Genomic DNA, 27,139 nt, shown 5'->3' on the forward strand with positions numbered 1-27,139 from the left:
TACATATCTTGGCTATTGTAAATAATGCCACAGTGAATATAGGGGTATATGTATCTTTTCTGATTAGTGTTTTTTTTTTTTTCTTCAAGTAAATATCCAGGAGTGAAATTGCTAGACCTATTTTGCCTTTTAAATGACAGTTCAAGCTGTTTTGTTGTTGGTTTGTCTTCTTTACTTTGTTTTTAAAATATGGTTGCAATATTAGTACTTTACCTTACAGCTCTCTGGCCTGTCTTACTGTGGCATCTCCCTGCTTATTTCTAGTTAGATAATAGTTATATTTTCATAGATTGAAGGAAAAAGGAGTTCATTTTGCATGACTCAAAAGAATCAAGTGGACCAAGGTTGTAATTACAATTAAGTCACTGAGCCTTGCTGTACCTTTACTTGAGGAGAGGGGTGCTTTGATATGGCAAGTGGTTTCCAAGTGCCTGTTGCTGGCACTTGTCTATCTTGGAACAGCTGTATTCATGGCTAACTCACAAAATTATGTGAAGTGGCCCAGGCAGTCTTGCAAAAATCCCTAAAGAGGCTATGGACATGCAAATTGGTTTCTTAAAATGAACCTTGCAACAGAATACAGGAAACTCTCCTTTCAAAATTAAATATTATAGTTCTCTTTGAAAGCAACTTAAACAACTATTTAAGAAACTATAGATAAGAACATAAGCATATACTGAAATTAAAAAAAATATGACATTCTTCATGTAAAACAACTGTTCTAAGAATGTACATGTTGGAAATGGTATGTCAGTACCAGCCACAGGAGGAAATGGGAAGGAGGCTTTGAAGGAAGAAATTTCTTTTTTTTTTTTTAGGAAGAAATTTCTTAAACTCAAAGGTCCCAAAGGAGGTTGGAGGGTTATCACATGCCTTTCAGGGCCACAGGGAAGCACCAAGTTTTGACCAGGGGCAGAAGCAGAGGGGAAGGGAAAGTGGAGACCAGAGCCTTTACTGGGGTTTCCATGGGAAAGGCAAGGCAGGGCAGGGTAACCAGTTTAGGATTGACTGGTTGAAATAGTTTCAGCAGGCTTTGGGGCAAGTGAATCTCTAGCTGTTACCTGGCCCTGGGATGATTTTTTTTTTTAATTTTTCATTTCATTATTATTATAATTGTCTGCACTGGGTCGTCATTGTTGCACATGGGCTTTCTCTAGTGGTAAGCAAGGGCTGTTCTCTAGCTGTAATGTGCAGACTTCCTATTGTGTTGGCTTCTCTTGTTGCAGAGCATAGGCTCTAGGGTGAGTGAACATCAGTAGTTGTAGCACATAGCTCAGTAGTTGCAGCTCAAGAGCTCTAGAGCGTGAGCTCAGTGGTTGTGGGGCACAGCTTTAGTTGCTCTGCAGCATGTGGAGTCTTCCTGGATCAGGGATTGAACCCATGTCCCCTGCATTAACAGGGGAATTCTTTACCACTGGACCAGCAGGGAAGTCCCCTTGGATGATTTAGGGCAGCAGAAATGTTGACTTGCTGTGTGAGAGTTAGTTAAGAAAGTAGTTGGGGAACACTGGCTTGGAATTGGTTTTCGTATGATAGATGTGCTCCCTCCGGTCCTTTTTTTTAATCTCTAAAAATTAATTAGCCTCTAAAAATTAATTAGCCTCTTCCCAGTCAGTGAGACCATAAGTGCCAGAACATCAAGAATACAGAAAATAAGTTAATTTAGTTAATATAACTGGCCCTATGATGAAAGGATGCCAAATAGACAAATTCAGAACCTAAGAAAACACAGAATAACTATTTTAAGGCCAAGTTTACATACTCAGTGTGTTCTATGAGTTTGATGAGTGAAATTATTCTGCTTCCCCTCTTATGTAGAATTTAAAATGTTTTTCCTCCTTGACCCATTAAAGATTCAAAGAGAAAAAAAGTTTCATGATGAAACTGCCTTTCCATTTTTTTTTTCATTTACGTGCAGTAAAATTTACTCTTTTTGGTGTTGAGTTGAATGTTGTTGTTAAGTCGGGTCTGACTCTTTGTGACCCCATGGACTGCAGCATGCCAGGCTTCCCTGTCCATCACCAACTCCTGGAGTTTGCTCAAACTCATGTCCATTGAGTCAGTGATGCCATACAACTATCTTAGCCTCAGTCACTCACTTCTCCTCTTGCCCTTCATCTTTCCCAGCATCAGTTGTATGAGTTTTGACAAACGCATGGTGTTATTTAACCAAAACCACAGTAAAGAAACACACTGGTTTTGTCACCCTCCAAAATCTCCTGATGTTGCCCCTTGTACTCAGCTCTAACCCCAGCAGCCACTGATCTGTTCTCCATCCCTAGAATTTTGCCTTTTCCTGAGAGTGCCTTTTGAGTCTGACTTTTTTCACTTAGCATAAAACATTTGGACTTTCACTTAGCATAAAACAGTCTGACTTCTTTCACTTAGCATAAAACATAAAACAATATTCATGTTGTTTCATTCTAAAGTAGATTTATCACTTGACTAATATGATATAATATTAGGGGAAAAAGTGTATATTCTCATGTCCTCTGACCAAGAATCTGTTCTAAGAATGTATATGTTGGATATGACATGGTAAAGTTAGTACTGCCACCGGAGGAAAAGAGGGCAAGGCTTTGAAGGAGGAAGTTTATTATACTCACAGGTCAAAACAATCAACGATTGAAGAAATATAAGTCATTAGTTAAAGGCTACAGTAGGGTGTGTTTCAGAGATGGGAGTGAGTAGGGGGTATGATATGGTCCTTGGGACAGAGCTGGGACCATGCCCTTTGCACGACCACTGCAGAGGAGGATAAAGGGACAATTTGGAGTGTGTCATCCTTCTGTAGATGTCTGGGCATTCATTCTGCAGCAGGCTCACTAATTTATGAAAACCCACTCCCTATCACCTCCAAACTTCCTCCACACAAGGTTAGTTGGGGGCATATCACCATTATTCATAGAAGGGGCATCAGTGTAGTGAATCTTCTCAATCTATACTCTTCAATGTGTCCCATTGTTATAATTTTATTTTCTTATTTACCAGTCCACCCTTTATTGGAATATTCATTGCAGATTTTTAGGTCTCAGCAGAGCATTTGCTTTTGGTGACTGAAGGGTGTATCTTAACCTGGGAACTTTTGACAAAAATTTAGCTAAACAAGACCTGACTTATAGGTAGCTTAGAACTGAATTCATCATTTTGTTGTAGGCTTTTCAACACTCCTATTCCTCCCTCAAAGTGGGGAAATGGAAAGAGATTTTAAAATGTTTCTCTACTGGATATAAATACCTGATCAGGCCAAGTTGAAGTACTATTTAGTAGAATCCTGATGAGCTACTTAATTATCTGTGAGGAATATATTAGGTTTTTTCTGTTATAGATTGTTATGTTAAACTCCATTTCTGACCTTCATGACTACATTGACAAAAGCCAATTGACAGAGGACTTAGGGGGAACTTTGGAATATCACCACAGTCAGTGGATAAATCATCGAACCGTGAGTACCAACTTACGTGCCCTTTTCAGTGTCCCTCCTGGTGTTTTAGAGACAGGGACTTAAAGATCAACTGTTGGACAGTCATTGCCGATGACTACCTAACATCGGGAAGGTTGGGTTTTCTAAGTGACAGGCTGCGGGGAGAGAAAGGGTGGAAGGATAAAAGCTGGGGCTTCTCCTGCTGATTACTTTGATCTTGCCTCATTTTCTGGTATAGTGGTCTCGGGGGACTTGATCTAGAGTGTACCCAGGGAGTTTGCAAAATACCAATACTCTGCTATACCTCAAGGAATTAAATATACTTGATCTGGGATGAGTGTCAGGCATTAGTGGGCCACAAGCTCCCCAGATAATTCTAGTGTACAGACAGATTCAAACCTACCAAGTCAGAAGAAGCTGCGTCTAAATGTAGACACCACTGCGTATTGTTTGAGCTCAGATGACTTACTAAACCTCTCTAAGTTTGTTTGCTCCTCTGTTAAAATGGGACTAACACAGTGGGTTCTCAGCTGAAGGCGATATTGCCTACAGAGGACATTTGTCAATGTTTTTAGGCAGGCATTTTTTATAATCATAACTTGGGGAGAGGGATGTTAACTGGCATATCCTGGGTAGAGGCCAAGGATGCTGCAAAACATCGTATAATTATTTCACAGATAAAGGAACAGACCTTCAGAGTGAAGAGGTAATTTATCTAAGGTCATTGGGTCAAGTTGTAGCAGAGCCAAGACTAAGATCAAGCTTTTTTGAGTCACCCTATTAGGGTCAGTTCTTTTGCACCTTTTCCACTTAGTGATTATTCACTAATCAGATGCATGGAATCAAGTTATTTTGTTAATAGGACTCACCACAGGAAACCTCTGGCTTTCCCCTGTTTCTAGGATGCCATTTCCAGGCCTTACACCTGATTGTTTTAGCTCTTACTGTTACATTTGTCAGGTACTCATCTGTGCCCAAGATCCTTTCAAATTTGCCATTCCTTTTAATCCTCAAAAAAAACTCCTGAAAAGAAAGAAAAAAAAGGTTGACTGGATCCTGCCTTCTTTCCTTCCTTACTGCCCTAGTAATATGATCTTGGCCGGTTCATTTGACCTGCTAGAACTTCAGTTCTCTCTTCCATAAATTGGAGATGAAATACCTCCCACTCTAGATTACTGAGGTGCTAGACAAATGTGGAGTACAAAGTTCAATGCATAGCCTACTCTGTACACTCAGGAAATACTTCTGTCCTATTAAGACAGCATAATGGTGAATGTTAATCCCTCCACACTGTTATGATTGTCTGACCTTCCAGGCCATTGAAAGTTTTGCTCTGGCATTGAAGACCACTGCCCAGATGCTTCAGACTTTTGGGGCCTGCCTGGCTACAACAGAGCTGCCCAGAAGCATCCCTTCCACTGAAGACCTTCTCATGTCCCACATGAGGCAGCAGAACAAGTTGCAGGTGAGTGGTCAGTGATCTGTCGGAGGCCAGCCTCTGTGCTGGCAGATGGTCAGCTTCTTGGAGAGTTCTGGGAGCAAAATTAAAAGGTAAGCCCTCTTCTCCAGTGACTTGGCAGCCACTAACCATCTTTAATCTTCCAGATAGGCAATATATGAAGAGAAAAATCTTTGTTTTTTTTTTTTTTATTCACTAAAAGTCCTTGTTCTTTTATTTCCTTAAAAAAAAACACTCAGGAAAATTAACAGGGGCTCTGTATCAACCTTAGAGGGGTGGGATGGGGAGGGAGATAGGCGGGAAATTCAAAAGGGAGGGAATATATATATATATACCTATGGCTGATTCATGCTGAGGTTTGACAAAAAAACAATAAAATTCTGTAAATCATTTACCTTTCCATAAAAAATAAATAAATTTAAAAAATAATAAACATACCTAAAAAGCCCTCAATTTTAAACATAGAGTAACTAAATAGAAAATGTTTCCTTGTAAGTACATCAATGCTACATGCACCTAATGATAAAATATGAACTGTTTTTAAATAACACCCTTCCAATGTGTTACCAGCTCAACTCTTACCAGAATGTCAACATTTATTGGTTGGCAAATTTTATTTTTTATTTTATTTTTTAAAATTTTATTTATTTATTTATTTTTTTGTTAGTTGGAGGCTAATTACTTCACAACATTTCAGTGGGTTTTGTCATACATTGATATGAATCAGCCATAGATTTACATGTATTCCCCATCCCGATCCCCCCTCCCACCTCCCTCTCCACCCGATTCCTCTGGGTCTTCCCAGTGCACCAGGCCCGAGCACTTGTCTCATGCATCCCACCTGGGCTGGTGATCTGTTTCACCATAGATAGTATACATGCTGTTCTTTTGAAATATCCCACCCTCACATTCTCCCACAGAGTTCAAAAGTCTGTTCTGTACTTCTGTGTTTCTTTTTCTGTTCTGCATATAGGGTTATCGTTACCATCTTTCTAAATTCCATATATATGTGTTAGTATGCTGTAATGTTCTTTATCTTTCTGGCTTACTTCACTCTGTATAATGGGCTCCAGCTTCATCCATCTCATTAGGACTGGTTCAAATGAATTCTTTTTAATGGCTGAGTAATATTCCATGGTGTATATGTACCACAGCTTCCTTATCCATTCATCTGCTGATGGGCATCTAGGTTGCTTCCATGTCCTGGCTATTATAAACAGTGCTGCGATGAACATTGGGGTGCACGTGTCTCTTTCAGATCTGGTTTCCTCAGTGTGTATGCCCAGCAGTGGGATTGCTGGGTCATATGGCAGTTCTATTTCCAGTTTTTTAAGAAATCTCCACACTGTTTTCCATAGCGGCTGTACTAGTTTGCATTCCCACCAACAGTGTAAGAGGGTTCCCTTTTCTCCACACCCTCTCCAGCATTTATTGCTTGTAGACTTTTGGATAGCAGCCATCCTGACTGGCGTGTAATGGTACCTCATTGTGGTTTTGATTTGCATTTCTCTAATAATGAGTGATGTTGAGCATCTTTTCATGTGTTTGTTAGCCATCTGTATGTCTTCTTTGGAGAAATGTCTGTTTAGTTCTTTGGCCCATTTTTTGATTGGGTCATTTATTTTTCTGGAATTGAGCTGCAGGAGTTGCTTGTATATTTTTGAGATTAATCCTTTGTCTGTTTCTTCATTTGCTATTATTTTCTCCCAATCTGAGGGCTGTCTTTTCACCTTGCTTATAGTTTCCTTTGTTGTGCAAAAGCTTTTAAGTTTCATTAAGTCCCATTTGTTTAGTTTTGCTTTTATTTCCAATATTCTGGGAGGTGGGTCATAGAGGATCTTGCTGTGATTTATGTCGGAGAGTGTTTTGCCTATGTTCTCCTCTAGGAGTTTTATAGTTTCTGGTCTTACATTTAGATCTTTAATCCATTTTGAGTTTATTTTTGTGTAGAGAAAAATCTTTGAATGACTGGTAGTACATGTGAAAGAATTGAAGGTAAGACCTGTGAAAAGCAGCCCTTCCAAAGGGAACTCATTCTGGCTTGGTGCTGGTGAGACAAGGTGTGTGAGGATCCATTCAAGGTGCACACTCCTATGATCTGCTCAGGACAGATCAGGATATAATGGACTGAAATTGAAGGGAAGGAGGGAGGGATGGGAGTTGGCTCTTGAAGCATAAGTTTTCCTGAGGTCGTTGTGAAGTTTGGGGGTAGAATAATAAGCTGACTTATTGCTTCACTTCTCTCAGGGATATGTCTTTTTAGTTGGGAACCAATTTGAGAAATAGGACTATGAAAGCGCTCTGAATTGGATTTAAGGAGAGGCACTTATCAAAGGATTCATAAAAGCATGTCAGAACCTGCTGGGAAGGCATCTTGGCAGATTCTTTTAGGCCATGCAGTAAAGAGAAATCTTCTCAGGGCTTACTGGATGGGTGTCAGCCCCTTTGCGCCACCAGAAGCACAAACAGACCAAAGCTATTATTTGGCAAGAGAGGGCTTCCCCAATGGCTCAGTGAGTAAAGAATCTGCCTGCATTACAGACAACACAAGAGATGGAGGTTCAAGCCCTGGTTTGGGAAGATTCCCTGGAGGAGGAAATGGCCACCCACTCCAGTATTCTTGCCTGAAAAATCCCATGGACAGAGGAGCCTGGCCAGCTGCAGTCCTTGGGATCACAAAGAGTCAGACACCACTGAGAGACTAAGCACACAAGCCCTCCAGGACTCAACAAGGCAGCAAATCGAGGATCGAAGGTTGACACATCATAGCATTACATGTATTCTTGCTGTGTTGAGCATAAGAAGAGCTGAACTCTCTTATCTGTGACCCAAAATATGCAAAAATTTTGTTTTGCTAGGTGGTTGAGTTTTTATTTATTCAACATATATTTATGACCTAACATCATATTCCAAGGAAACAAACAAAATGCAAACTCAAAGAACACATAGTTTAGTTAGGGAAGTCAGAGTCAGGTAGTTGAGGCAAATTAATTCTTCCATGTGTCAGGGAAAACTGTTTAATTCTGTCTTTAAGGGTCTTGGTTACCAAAAAGAGTTCAAAATATATTCTCAGCATTACTCTGAGTAATCAAAAGGTCTGGTTTGAAACTGTAGAAACCTGAAAATTCCCTGGAAATGCCTTTTAGAAGCTTGACCTATTTCATTGCCAAACATATTGGCCAAGTTCACCTCCCATGGTTCTTGGAAGATGGCATGGGGTGTGGAAGCCTGGGTCTAGGGCACCTCTCTGCAGTCTGCTAGAAAAGGGTCGGTGATCCATGCCCACAGGTCACAGACCACAGAAGACTGCAGAGCACCAGTTAATATATGGGTGTGATGCTGAACATCAGAGCCTATAGGAAGGCACTGTGAACAGGGCTCCAGCCTGGGCTCATGAGCAAGTGTGTTCTGTGTGTCATTCCAAGAAGGGTTGGGAGAGGTTGCAGCAGAAGAATCAAGATGACCAGGTGGCCAATCAGGGAGGCCTCTGGAGAAAAGATAAACAGAAATTGGATTTTAGATGAGGACACATATCTGAGGGGTGAAACCAGCTGTAGGGGCAGTGAGGGTTCATAGGGAAGGTAGATAAGTAAGTATTCTGTCATCTCTACACAGGCAGCGTTCCACAGAAGTAAAGGGAGGGGAAGAACCAGCCTCCGAGATGGAGTAATATAATTTTTTTTTTAGTTCACAGTAGCCAGCAGTTCTTGGAATTAAAACAGGATGTGTCCAAGTCAAATTATTATGCTGTACACCCTGAAACTTACACAGTGCTATTTGTCAATTATATCTCAGTAGAACTGGACGAAAAAAGAGTATTAAGTGAATTTAGGTTAAATTTAAATTATTCTGTCTTTATTTGACCAAGTAATATTAATATCCTTTTAAAGACAATACATAGTGTTTCTTCTGTGATTACTAATTGTTGACCTGGTACAACTTTGATTTCTTTGCTTCATATCTTATAAATTAGAAGCAAAAATTCCAAAATCATTAAACTAGATTTAGATTTTTCCTCTTTCTGATCCAAAAATGCTTTAGAGAGAGAAAGGATTTATACTACAAAAAAAGGAACACTGTTTAAACTTTTACTAGTAACTCAGTTTTATGATCACTTATATATAATTTTATTTTATTTTGATTAGAGTATTTTACCTAATTTTTAAACCAAAGTTTCTATAACTAATTGAATATTTTTTTTATTTAGAAAGCATCTTTTCCAAATGAAAAAAGAGTGTAAGACTGATTCTCAGAACAGTGAACTTTTAAGTCCATTTAAATATCTACACAAGTTACAATGTGTGATTTATGGCTTCCTCCTGGCCTGGAGAGTTTTTGTCTGAACAACACAGCGTTAAGAGACTTGGTTTAATTTCTTGATTTCCTTTCCCTAGGGGATCTTTGAGAGCCCTTATTTTAGATTCACATAAGTACATAGTTACCTCTACAATCAGCCAATGAAAGTAGGAGAGTTGTTGAACTTGAGAACTTTTACAGCCTCTGCAGTGATTCCGTATGTAGTTGTTACCACATTCTTTAGAATTATCATCCCAAAAGAATCTCTTCTGTCTTGACCACACTCGTATATCAAACCAATCTGGTTACAAAGAAAAAAAGTCTCAGAACATTCATAGCAGAAGAAACAAACCAAACTTTCAAGCAAACTTATCACTTTAAAGGAGCTCTTCTCTAGAAGAAACATAAATTCTTTCCTTAAGGCAGAGCCACACGTTGGCTCTTAATCCATATTTATGATCAAAAAGGCTCCCAATAGCAATATGTGCTCTTTTCTGTCCAATCAGATTGTGGGCACTTGGGCTTCATACTAAGACTTAAAACTTGATTTTCTCTGTGATTTCTCCATATCATGGGCTTCCTTTGTGGCTCAGCTGGTAAAGAATTCTTCAGCAATGCAGGAGACCTGGGTTCGATACCTGCATTGGGAAGATCCCCTGGAGAAGGGAAAGGCTACCCACTCCAGTATTCTGGCCTGGAGAATTTCACAGACTGTATAGTCCATGGAGTCGCAAAGAGTCGTACACAACTGAGTGACTTTCACTTCACTTCACTTCGCTATACCATCTGAGGAAGAGAAAGGAAGAGAGAGGCCTGTACACACATTCAGTACTGGTCTTCTTTTGGGGGAGACTAAGGTCCTCATAAGTCAAGACAAGCACACATAACTCAGCACACTCATCCCATCCCTGTATGTGCTTCTTGCACATGGATGGACAGTTGGAGCATACATTTAGAGCATGTGCACACAGGGACCCCAAACTCCTCTGAAAATTGGATCCTTCTCCAAGGAGAGCTCTCATTTCCTGAGGAAAGGCAGCCTTGACAGAATACAGGCCATCTCTCAGTGTACAAGCAGTATGGCCACACTCACCTGCTGCCACAGGATCCTATCTGCACAAGAGAAAACTCACTGAAACTCCCAAAAACATATATAGATGTTCCCACAAGCAAGTCCCTGAGCTCCTCCTCCAGCCTGAATGCCAGCAGTAAAAAAAAACAAAAAAAACCCAAGGATATTTTCTTTCCATGGGAACAAAACTAAAGATCCTTGGGCTGTAGGACCACTGGGAAGCAAGTTCCCATCCACATGAAGCAAGGGAAATTGAGGCTTGCCTCATACCATATATAAAGATTCTCTTAAAATTGATCAAAGAACTAAATGTAAAGTCTAAAACTATAAAACACTTGGAGGAAAATACAGATGTAAATCTTCATGACTTTAGATTAAGCAATGGTTTTATAGATATGACACCAATTCTTGTCAACTTAACCATAAAAAGACAAGTAACTCAATTTAAAAACATGCAAAGGTAGTTAGGACTCCTTGCTGTCACTGCTGAGGGCCTGGGTTCAATCCCTGATCTGGGAACTAAGATCCCGCAAGCCACAGCAGTGCCAAACAAAAAATAAGTAAAAATTAAAAAATAAAAATGGGCAAAGGATTTGAATAGACGTGGGTTGCAAAGAGTCAAACACAACTAAAGTTATTTAGCATGCATACATATATCCAAAGAAGGTATATAAATGACTTATTAATTCCCAGTTGGCTCAGTGGTTAAGAATCTGCTTGCCAGTGCAGGAGATGCAGGAGACACAGATTCAATCCCTGGATTGGGAAGATGCCCTGGAGAAAGAAGTGGCAACCCACTCCAGTATTCTTGCCTGGGAAATTCCACAGACTCAGGAGCCTGGTGGACCACAGTCCATGGAATCACAAGTCAGACACAACTGAGCAACTGAGCACAAAGCACGTGAAGACATCTGCAATATCATTAGTCAGTAGAGAAATGAAAATTAAAACTGCAATGATACACCTACCAGGATGGCTATGCAATCTGACTGCTGTATTCATGGTTCTTAATCCAAGGATTCAAACTACTCTGGATTGAAAATACTTTAAAAAAATTCCAGAAAATTTCTAAAAGCGAAAAATGGAAATTTTCTTGCACCTGGAAATGACTTACATAGCATTTACATTGTATTAGGTATTATAAGTAATCTAGAGATGACTTAAAATATGCAGGAAGATGTCTGTATGTTATATGCAAATACTATACCATTTTATATAAGGGACTTGAGCATCTGCAGATTTTGGTATCTGAGGCAGGTCCTGGAACTAATCCCCTGTGGATACCAAGGGACAACTGGGCTGGCATTGTAAATTTGACTCTATTTTGTTTGCAGGAAATCCAAATAATAATGGTAATTTTATTTGGAATTTAAAATACCTATATAATCTGATGGTTTTTGAAAACATGTTTCCTAGCTTTGTCCACTCAAAAGAACCTGGAAGCAAAGACACCCTAGTAACAATGCATATGCCAGCTAGCACTCAGATCTTTATTTATAAATATCACTTTCTATCAAAACAAAGCAAGACTCCTTGGAGAAATAGGAAAATATAAAAGACAAGAAAGGAAAATACAAGAAGGACCTGGAATATTTTGTTTTGCCAAAAACCTAGAAAGGTCCAAAAGATTAATCAAGGCTCAATCAAAAAGGGAGAACCAGCTCAAAGAGGGGCTCACAATGACCAAAGTTGGACACTTTAACCATCAAAAACAATAATGACTACAATTAACTAACATACTAAAAAATAAAAAAATTTGAGTATGTAATAATAACCCCCCAAATAATAGATAACTTATCTAGTGGCCCATACTCTTTTAAAATGTGAGTGATTAAAAGAATAAAAGGCCAAAGAACTGGTCCTGATTAAAGACTAAAGAGATATGACAATTAAATACAGTGTTCAAGTCTAGATTGGACCCTGGATTATAGAAAAAGGAATTTTATAAGGGATGTTACTGGGACAACAGGGGAAATCTGAATATGAAATTTGCGTATGAGATATTGTATCAGTGTTAAACATCTAGATTTTTTTTTGCTATTATGGGTATTTAAAAGTCATGCTCTTAGGGCAAAGGGTGCACGATATCGGTGAATGACGTTAGATGGTTCAGAAACAATTTATGGGACAGGGAGAAAAGAAGGAATAGAGGGAAGGAGAGAGAAAGCAAATGTGACAAAATGTGAACAGTTGGTGAATAGGGATGAAAAAGTATATGGGAGTTCTTGGTAAGTCTGTTTTCATTTCAAAATTTTAAAGTTTAAAACATGAAAAGTCTCTCTCTCTCTCTTTTTTTTTCCACAGGGAACAGCTAATAAATGTAAACAAATAACAGAGTTAGAAAACCCTAATGAAATAAATGAATAGGGCAACAATCATCAATCATTAGGTTGTATCTGACTTCTGTGCTGATTTGTCAGTGGTCTGCTCTATATAGGTATTAAATATTTTGAATTGTCACCACTGTGAACAAGGACAAACTTCATTTTGGGGTTGGGCAACTTACCTTTATGCTGTCCAAGTACCATAGTTCCTCAGTCTTTCCCTCCATGTTTATGACAGGTTTTGGTAACCCTATTGAAGCTTTTCTATAGGGAGAAGGAGAAGGGAAAAGCTAAGAGCATTTACTAATGACTGCTTTTTTCTCCCCCATCATATCTTGTTTTTAATCCATCTGCAACCTAATTTCTTTAGACTATTTTTAATTCATCCAACCTACAAATATTTAATGAGCACTGATGAGATAAGAAATGAGGGCTGATACCTGAGAGTGGAAAAGAAGGGTATGTCCAGTTCCCAGGCAGGAATACCAGCCAGGTCGCCGACTTGGGGCATTACCTGGAGAGGACAGAGCCACAGGGTCTGTCCAGAGAATTTTGATCAGAGGAGTCAAATCTGTCATCAGCCCAGATCTTAGGACAAGTTTGCGGCTGGGGGTAGGTAGTGGAGGCCTTCCCAGGGGTGAATCCTGAGGTGATATGGGGGACAAGGAGCAAAGGTATAAGGTTGAGAGGGCCTGGATTTCTGTGTGACTGGAGTAGAGAGTATAAAACCCTTCCACAGGGAATGAATGTGCTCTGCATCAGTGAGGTTGGTGGTGGCTGGCCTGCAGGAAGAGATTTAATGTTTGTGTGCATCGAGGAGATTGCTTGGTAATTATGGGCCTGTTCTTACCTTTAGGGCATACCAAACCAGCATCTTGAGTGATCCATGAACCAAACCCCAAATTCACAGCTGCAAAATTCTAGGCCATAGTCCATCCCTTTTGGCCTACCTTATATGATAATGATCAGAGCATTGAGAGATCACCTGCACTATGCAAGTAGAGGACTAGAGCCACTGGATTTGGAAGGAGATAACCTGACATCTTCCTCAGTTGCAATGCCCTAAGTCCCCATAGAGAGACTTATTGAGAATAGAATTGGCTTGGAAATATGAATCTTCCCATGTCAAACTGAAATTGCTGCTCATCTCCTCTGTACTTTGATAGTTGAACAAGGCCACACTTTGGGGTAGGGGCAGGACTAGCAGGTGTTTATTGATGAGACCAGATGAAGTTTTTTTCATGGTTAACTGTATGGCATCTTCCATCACTTAACATTTGATATCTGTCATTTTCTTATTTCTGGCCACTATCTTGGATTAAAAAACAGATTTTATTAACTAATTATTTTAAATTTATAGTAACGAGATATGCACAAAATTTAAGAGTTTTTGCTTTTGGAGTGGGAACGTGGATGGGCTGTGGATATAACACTTGGTTTTTCAATATGTACATATGCGCATGCTAAGTCACTTTAGTCATGTCTGACTCTTGCGATGCCATGGACTGTAGCCTGCCAGGCTCCTCTGTCCATGGGATTCTCTAGGCATGAATACTGGAGTCAGTTGTCATGCCCTCCTCCAAGGGATCTTCCCGACTCAGGGATGGAACGTGCATCTCTTATGTCTCCTGCATTGACAGGCAGGTTCTCTACCATTAACACCACCTTGGAAGCCCCTTTTCAATATGTAATCTTTTATATATTTTGAATTTTGTATCATGTGTTTGTATTATCTATTAGGAGCAAGTTAATCAATTTAAAAAGCTATAGCTTGACTTTTACTTAGCACTTAATTTGCTAAATATAATAATATAATAAAAATATACTTACCATTGTACTCAGGCTTCCCAGGTGGTGCTAGTGGTAAAGAACCCGACTGCCAATGCAGGAGACATAAGAGACTCGGGTTCGATCCCTGGATTAGGAAGATCCCCTGGAGGAGGCAATGGCACCCCACTCCATTATTCTTGCCTGGAGAATCCCAAGGACAGAGGATCCTGGTGGGCTATAGTTCGTAGGGTCACAAAGAGTCAGACTGTGGCAACTTAGCATACACACATGCATCACTGCACTGCACTCATCTGAAGTCTACCTAGAATTTGCTTTTAATTCCTTCTAAGAGAGACTATATTTTCCTTTCTCTAGGATGAGCTGAAATTACTTGGAAAGCAAGGGGCCACATTGCTGTCATGCATGCAAGAACCAGCAACCAAAAGTCCCACCAGCAAACTCAGTCTCAATGAAGTTGAGAATGTAGCTACTGTGGAAAGGTGAGTGACAAGGGTGGTATCTGCTTTTTCTGGAGAGAATACATAGAACCAGATGATGTGAAACAACCAAAAACAGATTGGAACAGCTGCCAATGGGTCTTGGTGGGGGTCAAGGAAGAAGAATATTTGAGACAACAAAGGAAAAACCATAGTGTCCTTCTGGCATCCATCTACAGAGATCTTTTTATGAGAAAGCCATTCCCTCCTCCTATGATCTGCTTTCATCCCAGGATTTCAAGGAATATGGTAGTATTTACTGAGCCTTCATTGCCAAAAAACTGTTTGGTTAGGTGCTGTGTTTGCACACCTGTCTTCTTAGGTAGAAAGAAATAGGCAGAAAGGTAAGATTACCTGGAGCACATTTTAGAGGTTACCCGGGGCACATTTTAAAGCATGGCAGATGCATCTGAGGTTTCTGCCTAGCGCTGAGGGTATCCTGATTGAAAATGGAAAATAGGGGAACCAGCTGAACTATGAGAAAGTCATAGGTGACACAGACTTCAGTGTGAGGAGATCATCACAATTAGTAACCCTGACTGAAAATATGGGTGTTATCTGCATGAGCCTATGGAAATGAATGCTAATCACATGTCCTTTCTTGTTCTTTCTTGACAGGTTATTAGTTCAGTTGGATGAAACAGAAAAAGCCTTTAGTCAGTTCTGGTCTGAGCATCACCTGAAGCTTAATCAATACCTACAACTACAGCACTTTGAACACAATTTTTGTGAGGTGTTATTTTCTTGTTTAATAAAACTTCCTTTTATGGTTCTGTTAGGGGAGTGCATAGTTCAGTGACTTCTGGTTCTCTTTTTCCCCTTGAACTCTGGGTATCAGGCTCCGAATCTTCTTCCTAGTCTAGTCCTTTCCATATGTCTTTGATTCCTCTTCTCACCTTTTTAGTGGGGGTAGCAATGTACCAGAATCCCTTTTTCCCACATGGTATTTCAGTGATGGTTTACCTTCCTTTTTGTTTCAGTGTAGCTTCAACATTCCATCTATACATTGTCTCAGCACCCCCAGGTGTGTGTGTGTTGTTTTTTTTTTTACATAATTCATTTACTTTAATTGGGGATTAGATGATATGCTTTTAACATTATTATTTGCATTTTAAATTTATTCTTCAGTCATTCATCATATTTATGAGGTATTTATTAAGGCATTTCAGTACCCCCAGCTTAATCTGAAAGCTGATGAGCTGTTTAAAAAAAAAGTCTATATAGATATGCACATATCCTGAATCGTTTTTGGATTTTCAAGTTGTCTAGAGTATAACAAGCCTATACTTGCAGATGGGATGTCCATTGGCTTATTTCTGGGCTTTCTAATATGTCTTGTAGGTTAAGCTAGCCCTGAACAACTTGTTGGCAGAGCAAGAAGAGTTTTCAGACATCGGAGACAATGTGGTGCATGTGGAACAACTTCTTAAGGAACACAAAAAACTGGAAGGAGAAGGCCAGGTTTGTTTGTTTTTTTCCATCTTTGTGGACTGGGAAGAAGGTCCCTGTGGATGGTGACAGATCATGGCCACTCATTAATTGTTAGAAGGTTGCCAAAAGACACAGGATTGGCCAAATACTGACTTTTTAGTGTCCCCACTCCCACCTCCAGGTCCCCAGGGAATTATGCACATTAACAACTATGAGGAATAATGCAGGCAGTATGGAGTTCTGTTAAGGCTGCCCGAGCACCCAGTTGAGGCTGGAGGCTTAGGTGAGGTGAGAGTTCCAGGTGGCCCTGCCCATTCATTCAGTGACAAGGCTAGGGAGGAATAGCAGGAAGTAAGGTCACATTGGGTGTGTTACCCACTGCCGGATGTGGAGGCGGGCTTGGTGGTAAGGAGGGGAAACTTTAAAAGGAGAAACCAGGAAAAAAAAAAAACAACAAAACCTAGTTTTATAATAAGCAAGATGGTGAAAAAGGGGAAATTGGTCCACGTTAGTTCTGTTGCTACACAGAATTGGTAAAGCTTTCTCCTTTCTCATGCTCAAAGAGTTGTAAATATCAGACTTGTAAAGGAATAAATGCCTCAAATTCTCATCCCCAAGTTAAACAGTTTCCCAGATTTGTACACAGATCAGCACTTAGGAGTGGGTCTATCTTCAATCTTTACAGATTTGGCTTGTTACAAATTAAGAAAGACCAGTCCTTACCAGAGAAGTTCCTCTCTGCTTTCCTTTAATTAGGGTCCCTTTTTTGTCTCTTGGGAACTAAGTCTTCTATAGTTGCCATTTCCATTCTGAGCTAATCTGGAGGCATCCTTCCTCTAGATTATGGTAGATGGTAATTTCATTGTACTAGAGGCTGACTTCTCAAAGTGTGATCCTCTGGCCAGCAGCATAGATTTCACCTCAGTGAGAACTTATTAGAAATATGGGGAAATCTCAGGCCCCGCCTCAGAATCAAAATCTGCATTTTAATAAGATCTCCAGGGGTTTGACATGCACATTAAAGTTAAGCGTTTGACATTCACATTATTATTAGAGACATTTGCTGTTGTTTGGTTGCTAAGTCGTTTCTGACTCTTTATGACCCTATGGACTGTAGCCTACCATGCTTCTCTGTCCATGGAATTTTCCAGGCAAGAATACTGGAATAGGTGCCATTTCCTCCTTCAGGGGATCTTCCTGACCCAGGGATTGAACCTGCGTCTCCTACGTTGGTGGGCAGATTCTTTACTGCTGACCCAGTGGGGAAATTCCCTAAAAAAATGGTAACAAATGTAAGCCAAGGCCACTCTGGCTTTAAGAGCTATCTGTTGTGAGTTCTGAGCTGAAAGTGTTTTGCAGTACATGAGCACACAGGCCCACCTGTGCCTGCAGACTCTCACTCAGCAGTCCCACCTTTCCCTCATGAGCACCCCTGTTATCCATGGTCATTGACAGCTAATCACTTTAGTGCTAAAGGCATGAGTTATGAGGAATGTTTATTAAACAGTGAAAAAAGGCTGAATTTCGTGTATGTAATATCTATGTCTCTCAGAGTCTCCAAGATCCTCAGTCTCAGAGTCTCAATTTTAGGTAATTTTAGTTTTTTTCAAGTGAACTCCTTATTAAATGTGGATACTATGTATTTTCATTTATGTACATTTGTATTTTAGGAAAAATATGCCTCATCAACCCCAGTACCTTCATTTTTGATTTGAAAAATATGGTTTTATATATAAATACATACACAAAGGTAGCTGCTGATCTGATAGGAAGGTATTCATTCATCACCAGGTATTCCTTGTCCTAGATTCTGTGACTATAGTGGTGAACCAGACAGTCAAGACCCTATTTTCACACAAGTTGTGTTCTACTGGGGAGAGACAGGCAAGTGAACAGTAATCAGATAAATCAACGTCAGATAGTGACAAATGAGATGGGGAAAATTACAGGACATGAGAGAAAGTGAGTGGGGGGTGCTACTTTAGTAGTTAGGAAAGGCCTCTCAGACCTTTGATCTGAGATCTAGATAGCCATGCAAAGATTTAGGGAATAGCAGCCAAGGCAGAGAAGCTGCAAGGACAAAGGTCTTGAGGTGGAAACAAGGTTGGGAGTCCCAGTAGTGTGGCTGGACTGTGGTGAGCTAGGAAAGAACAGGTGGGAGCACTGGTGGTGAGGATTAGATTTTATTCTCGGTGGAATGGAAAGCTGTTAGACTGTGCTCTGGGTTGTGTTTTAAGTACTGAGTGTGGATCTCTGCATGACTGCATTCGCATTCTCTCTTCTGCCCACCTCCTTAGACTTGTGATCTTTGGACATACTTTAAAAATCGCTGACTCTGGGTAGGGGTGAAACTTGTGGTCACAGGACATCTTTCTTGGGCAACATTCCTGAACCAGCTGGACTCACCCACTGCAGATGACCCACAGAGTCCACACTGGTTTTACCCATTCTGTGCCTTGTTTACCCTGGTTTTTCACTTGTTTTCTAAAGGATGCAGTAGACCTTTCCATTTGCCTTTGAGTGATCCAAACAAAGCCATCTAATCGTAATCAGGACTTTTTAAACATATCTTCACTCAGACTTCTAAGTGGAATTGTTTCTTCAAGTGATATGAGCTTGGCTAATCTCTTTGTCCTGTAAATTGTTAAAGGAAAGAGGTGATGTTTGGATAGAATCTACCAAAATCTGCTTGAGGTTTGTCTTTTCTCAGCAGTTGGGGTCAGCTTCTTTTGAAGCGTAACCACACACTGATCTCTGGGTTGTTGCCAGGTTCCTTATTCTGTGTAGTGGTATCATCCTCACAGGTTACCTCTGAGTCAACTCTCTAACCAGATCCTCTTGCATACTAATTGAACCTGCTCTTTTACCCTGTTCTGATTTGAGGGTTTAATTGTCTTTTGGGTGCTCAGCTCTCATTCTTAGAAGCGATGGTTTCAGTCTCCTTCACTTCTTAGAGCAGAACTTCCTATAGGCTTTTGGCTGTGAGGCATGCTCAGGCCTTTGGTAATGGGCCAGCAAGGAATGAATCCAGACAAAACAGTGAGACCCAACACTTTATCAGCCTTGACATCTCCCTCCAGGGCTAGAGGCCAGGAGTTACCCTACTATGTCCGAGAAGGCAGATCATTAACCTAGAGATATAATGTAGCTGGAAGGGCTACATGAGAGATATAATGTAGCTGGAAGAGCTACATGACTTTTTTTTGTAGTGGAAATTTTCAAGCACACAAAAAAGTAGATTGGCTAGTACAAGGGACCCCCATGTGTCTACAGCTCAGTTCCAACAACCATTAACTTTCTGCCTTTCTTGTTTCACCTGGCTCATTTCCCCATGCATGCACTCCACTCCTCTGCTGTTACTATCTGTGAATCTGTTCTGGGTTCCCTGATATGGCAGCATCACCCCTTCTTCACCATTTACTTCTACAGTAGACATGCCCATCTTCCATTATAGCAGTAGAGTCTTTGGTGGATGGGGGGTATGATGACTTGTTATTACAATAAAGGATTTGAATTACAAGCTGCAACTTGACTATCCAGACTTCTGAAATTTTCAGCATCTGAAAGATGTCAGGCAGACTTATGATCAGAGTGCTAGATTTCAGCTATTTCTTTCTTATTATTTCTTTTTTTACTTTGGAGGTTTTGTTCCCTGATTACCTTGAGCAGAAGCTGTATAGACTGAAAAACAAGCTGCAATTTGGAGGTTTTGCAGTTAAGTTCTTTGCAGGCAACTAAAGGATTTGATAGTCATGGCTGTACAGCCATTATTCTAGCACGTGTGGGGAGACCATGTGGACTGGAAGGTGGTAAGACACAGGCCTTGGAGTCAGATGGAACTGGATTCAAATCTCGGCTCTGACAACCACCAACTGTGTGACACTGGTCAAGTTTCTCAGCCTTTCTGGATGTATCCTCTCATCTATAAAATGGATAACAATGATTCCTACCTCACAGGAGTCCCTGGGAAGGTGAATTAACCTGATGTATAGTAAGGACTTAGTGAGTGCCTGGAACGTAGTAGGTGGTCAGAGCTTAGAAGCTATTAATAATATCCATTCATTTCAGTAATTTTCCAGCCATCTGGTATTGACTCATGTGTTGTATTTATGGATTTCTTCCCCAAATCTATTTGGACCTATTACTCACATCTTTCCTCCAACATTGCAAGCGTTTTAAGAACAGTTCTGAAGGTGTGATGCAGCATGCCAAATTCGGGGCAGCTGTGACCACCACAGGACGCCTGGGGAGCATTCATTGGTAAAGTTCCCTGGGCCCAGAAAACTTGCACTATTCTTAATAAATTAGGTGCTGGACTTAGAAAAAAAAAGTCAACAGAGATTTCCTGGCCAAGTTTTCCTGCTTCTATATTTGGCTAAAGTCAGACAGGTTCAATCAACCAAATGAGGTCTCTGAGCTCGGGCAGGACAAGCACAGCCATTTTTCTCTGTGTGTGTTGGCCGCAGCTAGATTCTGGAGCCAGACTGCTTGAGTTTGAAGCCTGGCTCTTCTCTTTCCTACCCAGGTCACCTTGGGCCATTGTGTCTCCACTCTACTTTTGTAAAACACCCCCCTACATTAAAGGTTTATTGTGAAGAGTTAAAGGAATAGTTAATGTAAACATTTAGAACAGTACTTAGCATATGGTAAGCTCTCAGTGAATGTTTTTATTGATATCACAGAGGTGGTGGGGAAAATTCTGGGCTGTAGAATGTTTCCTAGGTTCAATCTTCAGTGGCTGAGCAGTTCTACTTCTTATATTCATCCTGTAAATATTTATTGATTTCCTACCGTGCCACATACTGCTCTGAGCTCTGGACACAGGAGTGAGCAAAACAGTCCAAAATCACTACCCAGGGAATTAGCATTGTAACCTTCTTTGAGTGATGGTGTCCAATGCGTCTATCTGGGCCTTTGCTGTTTTAAATAAGTGCACTGGGTATTTGTCTCTAAGTTCTTCTAAATAACCCTGTTTGATTCATATAATTTTATTCCCATATCATTATCCCAAAACAATAATCCTTTGTTTTGCACAACAATCATTTGTTCTTAAGTACCTAATATGTGCTATGTACTCTTAAAGAGCAGCTGAAAAAGAGCTGGTGCATGCCAAGTGTCTGTGGGATAATGCGGGCAGTAGATAGCTGATCACAACACAGTCAAGTTCATGTTCTGGTTGAAAAAGGCATAGAGTGTTATGGGAGCACAGAGGAGGGGCATCAGTATAAAATGGTGGAGTCAGAGAAAGTTTCCTGAAGTAGATGAACTCTGAAGGGTGGTTTGGAGTTAGTTCCAGAGTAGTGTGGGTACGTGGGTAGGGGTGAGGAGGTAAGGGGAGGGTTGATGAGGGAAGGATGGGGCTTTCTAGGCAGAAAGAGTGAGTAGAGAAGGTATGGAGGCTCAAAATCATCTGACTGTTTGGAGAACTACAAAGGAGTCATTAGTCCAGTTACAGCAGAGGACAGGGTGACAGAGTGAACAAGGAGGAGGCACAGGTGTGAACCAGGTAGTGAAAGACCTTTTGTGCATTCCTCAGGAGTCTGAACTTCCTCCTGAAGACGGTAGGGAGCCAGGAAAGGATCTGAGGCTCTCAAGTGATATAGACATGAATAGACATCATGAGAGAATTGCTGCTTCATCAGCAGTGTGGAGCATGACTTGAAGGAGAGTTTAAAGGAAATCAAGGAGACCAGCTATCCCAGTCAGAAAGCACCAAGGTATGCACACACAGTGACAAGGAGGTGGTAGGGAAGGGCTCAGAGTTCTAAAGGTATTAAGAAGGAGGTGTGTTCTGTGGGACTTGGTGAATGATTGACTGGGTAGGAAGCAGGGGCTTTAAAATTGTTGAAATCATAAACCACTGTAAATTAATAGAGTGTCACATTGTCATCATCTGGGGTCATCATGCTTCCTTGTGTTACTATGAAAAGCTAAACCAGGACAAATGCGGCAGCTTGGATGCCCAACATGGTCGGTGAGGGTGTGAGTGGGCCTTCTGTCCTGAGGCCTTTGAGGATATGGCAGTCCTCTGTCTTGACTCAGGTCAGTGTCGTTCACACAATTCCAGCCAAGCAGATCACTGAATCCCCTAGTTCATTGGTTCATTTGTTCTTTTATCTTATTGGCCAAATATTTATGGGATGCCTGCTAAGTGATCTCAGGAAGCTTATGTAATTGTGGGCATTGGTAGAAGAAGAAGGAATCATATATTAAAGTAAAGAAAGAAAATACTTTAAGATAGAGGTGAGTGGTTTTAAAAAAATGAAAACAGTGAGTGAGTGGGCCTGGGAGGAGGTTGGCTAAGAGCTTCGACCTGGGAGGAACATCCCAGGGAAGGGTGCCGAGGTAGCAGCTAGTTGGTTGCTCACCTGGATTACTGCAGTTGCACTGTAACTGGTCTCCTTGCTTTCCCTATTCTCTGCCATTTTTGACACCACAGCTGAAGCAATCCTTTGAAAAATATGAATAAGATCCTCTCCTCAAAACCCTCCAGCACACCCCATGTCATAATGAGTAAGAGACAAAGCACCCACAATGGCAGCAAAGCCTTCCCTGGTCAGACCCTCTTCTTTCCTCTCTAATCATGTCTCATCCTTTCCTCCCTGCTTTCTCTGCTGCAGCCCCAGTGGCTTCCTCCTGCTGCCTGAACATGTCAAACATGCTCCCATCTTTCTGCCAAGTGCTGCATGGTTGTCCCTCACTTTAGGTTTTAGCTCTTGTGTCATGTTGGTGGCCTCTGCCTGGCATAAACCAGAATTCCAGACTCTCAGAAGAAAGCAGGTCTTCAACATAAAACATACTCTTTGCACAAACAGTTTAGGTATCATGAGTCACTCTTTTTTTAAAAAAAATTTTGGGGGGGCTGCTCTGGGTCAGTGCACAGGCTTCTCATTGAAGTGGCTTCTCTTATGGAGCACAGGTGCTAGGCATGCAGGCTCAGTAGTTGCAGCTTGAGGGCTCTAGAGCACAGACTTGGTAGTTGTGTCACCTGGGCTTAGTTGCTCCACGGCATGTGGAATCTTCTCAGACCAGGGACTGAACCCATGCTGCCTGCACTGGCAGTCAGATTCTTATCCACTGTACCTCGAGTTGACTCAGGGAAGTCCCTTGAATCATTCTAATTAAGGATGATAGGAACCCTCCTGACTTTCCCAGGTGCTAGCCAAGGACCAGCCTTGCAAACAGACCTTTCTAAGGATGACAGTCTCAGGCTGCTGTGCTAACTTTTCTGCCTCAATAATATATGATGAATAAATTAAAAACAGGAAAACACGGCACATGTGGTTAGAACAAAACAAGCTGTGCAGAAAGAGGTAGGAGATGCGGTTGCTGATCAGATGCGTCGAGAGCAGTCAGGGACCTTGTGGGCTGCAAGAAACAGCTTAGACAAACATATTTCTTAAGTCTCATGATCTCTCCATAGGATTGCCCAAACCGGATCTTTACCATTGTCTCAACTTCAATTCACTCTCCTCTCTTCTCGGGGCAACATGTCTATCCCTTTTCCTTTCCCATTCAGTTGACAGGATAATTCAGTCTCCAATTTTGTCCAGTGTAACACTTCATGCTCTTCTTCCCTGGAACTTATCACAGTTGTAATAAGTTAATTATTTGTATAATTCATTTAGTATCTGAGTTCTTCCCTGAACTGAAAAATCCTAGCTTGTTAATGCTATATCCTCAGTGCCTAACCCAGAACTCAACAAATATCTGAATGAATGACTTACTCTTCTTCAGAGTGCAGATGACCCTGGACTAGGCTAGACCTCCTGGGGACCTTGACCCACCCCAGTGCTTTCCCATGCTCTCAGCCTAAAACCTGATCACCATCTCCCTAGCCTCTCCCCAGATTTGAAACACACAGTGCCAGGCAAATCCAAGCCTCACCATGACTCAGCTTCTGTTGCTTGGCTGTGGATGTTCACTTTGCAGGAGTTCTTGGAAAAGGCCCAGCTGCTTGCAGTAATTGGGGACCAGCTTATCCAAAGCCACCATTATGCAGTGGACTCCATCAGACCCAGGTGTGCGGAGCTCAGGCACCTTTGTGATGACTTCATCAATGAAAACAAAAAGAAACATGACATATTAGAAAAGTCCTTGGAGTTGCACAGAAGGTTGGACAAGGTGAGCAAAACTAAGCCGTGGCCATGATATATGCAAAATGTCCTGTGAAGCAGTCTTAATCATATTTGCCCTCCCTACTCCTCGTTATTGTTCAGAAGATAAAGTGCTTCATGTGGAACAGCACTCAAGAGACATTAAAAACTGTACCAATCCGAAGTTATAGAAGTATTGAAGGTGAAAAATGCCCTAGCCATCCACCACATCCCATTTGAATGAAAAAAAATCCATGTCTTCTGTGTGGACTCAGACTTAAAGTGTGTTTTGACCTGGCCTGGCCCTTCTTGATGCCCCATAAAGTGTACAGAGAACCAAGCACTATACTTGCAAAGTGCTTCTCCTCATTAAAGGCATCAGATTGTGAATCCTTTTAAAGAAACCTAAGTAATAATGACCATTATACACTCCTACCATATATTGAGCACCTACTATGTTCCTACTGGGGCATAATTGCATCATCTATCTAATCCTTAATATAACCTGTGAGGAAGATAATAATGGCCTCATTTAAGAGACAGAAATTGATATTCAACATAGTTGAATGGGTCAATGAGTCACAGCATTTAGTACATAAGGTGAGTGTGCTATAATTGCAGATTTCCTGATGGACCACTCTGGAGACTCTGGTTCAGTAAGTCTGGGATGATGCCCAGAAATCAGTATTTTCATCAACTGTCCAGGTGATTTGATGCAGGTGGTACCTAGACAACACTGAGGAATCCTGGAATAAAAGGTTGCCCAAGACCACACACAGGATAATTAGGGGATTGCAGATTTGAGGTCAGGATGGCCAAATTCCAAGACCGCAACTCTGTATGCAGAGTGCTCATGGGCAGGGAGTGCCTCCCCCCACACCCCGCTACCCTTCAGCGGTGATCTCTGAGGCAGGTGGCCAGTCAGCAGGGGCCGTGACTTCTGGAGCCTTCCCTGTCAGCTGTTCCAGCCAACACAGGCTCATACCATGAGTCAGCATGCTCCATTCCCACATTTGTTTCTCTCTGATAGCTGGGAGCTCCCGCCCAGGCTGTTTACATCATCCCGTTGCCAAAGGGATTTTAGTGTCAAGGAAATACAGCTGCTCCAGAAGCAAGTGGCTCAGAAGGGCCTGGAGTAGAGCCTGCGCTGTGTACTGTGCTCTTAGCAAGGTTAGCTAGCTGCTGTTTCCCTCACTCCATTTCTGCTCCAGACATAATAGCCTAATGCTATCTGTCGAGGGTGTGTGTGTGTGAACAAGTAGCTGCTGTGACTCTGCAGAAGACCCCATCCTAGTGTTTTCTGCAGATATAGGCATGATTTTAAAGAGAAAGTTTTTACAGTATGTATCAAAGCATAATTTCATATTATTTTGAAAATCCAAAAATATCAGGAGGAGGAAAACAGTTATTCATGGACACTACTTACATTCCACTCCCCTCCTCATCCCCACACAGTGGGAATCATTCATTTTAATATATCTTTATGTGATTTCTTTGTTATTCTAAAAGTAGTACACATTCAGTGTAGGTAGTTTAGTGGAAAAGTCAAGACAGACTTAAGTTGCCTATACGCACTTAGAGATAACTACTTTGGAGCTCCCTTTGGATCTTTTTTCCTCTGTACAGTTAGTTTACATAGCCCTTTAGGTAACACAGTAAATGGGAATGCAGATGTACTTGCAAGGGGAGCTTCTTTTCATATAAATATTCAGACAGCACAACCCCTGTCTTTCTGTTTAAGTTTTTTAAAAATTGAGTTGTTAGAATTCTTTACCTATGTGATTTCATCCCAACATTCTGGAAAGTTTAAGTACTGCTATCCTGAGTCAAGAGTTTTGCATCCTTAGATTCTTCCCTTTGAAAGACAAATAGAAATGTGGACAGAGGGAAATGTCATTATTGTTAAAAGAGATATTCCCTCTGTCAGGAGGGCATGGAGGGCCCAGGTCTGAAGCCTCATTTTTCACTCTGTGTTCTTGTAACCAATTAAGATGCAACAAAAGTGGCCTAGAGGTTAGACCCAAAAAGCCATTGGTTGTATTTTTCTATGGTTAGACCAAACATAGAAATAACTCAGCTCTCTCCTCTTAGAGATGTGGCAATTACTGTCAGTGGATAAGAATGTTTATGTGATGTATTTTTTGATTAAGTGGCTTTCCTGAAAAGTGTGTAGATATAAAATTGATTTGGGCTTGTCCACCTCATGGTTATATTTACAGTGGTTGGACCTCTAAACTTGATACGGGATGACATGGTATCCCATGACAATTGCCTATTGTCTCAGAATCCTTGTGGACCCCATATGAGCTTAGACCTCCTGAGGATGGTGGTGGCTGAGCTGTGGGCAGGCTAACTGCACAGAGCACTGTGTTTCTTTCCAAAAGGTCAGCCAGTGGTGTGAAGCAGGAATCTACCTCTTGGCTTCCCAAGCTGTAGACAAGTGCCAGTCCCGAGAGGGTGTTGACATTGCTTTGAATGACATTGAGACATTCCTGGGCACAGCGAAGGAGTACCAGTTGCCCAGTTCCAAGGACTTTTACAACCAGTATGAGCTGATGCTCACTCTTGATATAAAGGTAATGTTTCTGAGTTATTTTGATCCACGGTTGGGAAAGGGGTGTGGGGGGACAGTGCATGTTGCCTAAGAAAATTTATGTTGGATGTACTGAGCAGATTAACCAGTTTTTGAGCTCTCAGGTGGCCTTAAACTCCTGGTCTGTGCTTCCTGGAAAACTGACCCTTCATGGCTTGATTCAAATAACTTTCAGTC

The 27,139-nt window shown here is 41.2% G+C and overlaps 2 protein-coding genes across 7 annotated transcripts in view; one reads left to right on the forward strand and one right to left on the reverse strand.

Annotated features, from left to right (window-relative positions):
* Positions 1 to 27,139, forward strand: part of MCF2L2 (MCF.2 cell line derived transforming sequence-like 2) — a 264,579-nt gene that overhangs the window by 90,347 nt on the left and 147,093 nt on the right. For 5 of the 6 annotated variants that reach the window (XR_006270375.1, XM_043473614.1, XM_043473613.1 and 2 more), the window contains exons 6-12: positions 3,329 to 3,445; positions 4,740 to 4,889; positions 14,721 to 14,845; positions 15,461 to 15,575; positions 16,184 to 16,303; positions 24,206 to 24,397; positions 26,754 to 26,945. Coding sequence is in view for 5 of the 6 variants with exons in the window: in XM_043473614.1 (XP_043329549.1) it covers positions 3,329 to 3,445; positions 4,740 to 4,889; positions 14,721 to 14,845; positions 15,461 to 15,575; positions 16,184 to 16,303; positions 24,206 to 24,397; positions 26,754 to 26,945 (1,011 nt within the window). In the remaining variant the exon portion in view is untranslated. The remainder of the gene's footprint in view (positions 1 to 3,328; positions 3,446 to 4,739; positions 4,890 to 14,720; positions 14,846 to 15,460; positions 15,576 to 16,183; positions 16,304 to 24,205; positions 24,398 to 26,753; positions 26,946 to 27,139) is intronic. The other variant, XM_043473612.1, reaches the window with a different exon arrangement.
* B3GNT5 (UDP-GlcNAc:betaGal beta-1,3-N-acetylglucosaminyltransferase 5) overlaps positions 7,814 to 27,139 on the reverse strand; it is a 79,653-nt gene continuing 60,327 nt past the window's right edge. The window contains exons 2-6 of the transcript XR_006270376.1: positions 24,161 to 24,324; positions 23,720 to 23,856; positions 12,758 to 12,839; positions 9,326 to 9,480; positions 7,814 to 8,370 (exon numbers count right to left, since the gene is read on the reverse strand). The gene's annotated coding sequence lies outside the window, so the exon portion shown is untranslated. The remainder of the gene's footprint in view (positions 8,371 to 9,325; positions 9,481 to 12,757; positions 12,840 to 23,719; positions 23,857 to 24,160; positions 24,325 to 27,139) is intronic.

The sequence above is a fragment of the Cervus canadensis genome, chromosome 7 (genome assembly GCF_019320065.1).
Source record: "Cervus canadensis isolate Bull #8, Minnesota chromosome 7, ASM1932006v1, whole genome shotgun sequence".
NCBI lineage: Eukaryota > Metazoa > Chordata > Mammalia > Artiodactyla > Cervidae > Cervus > Cervus canadensis.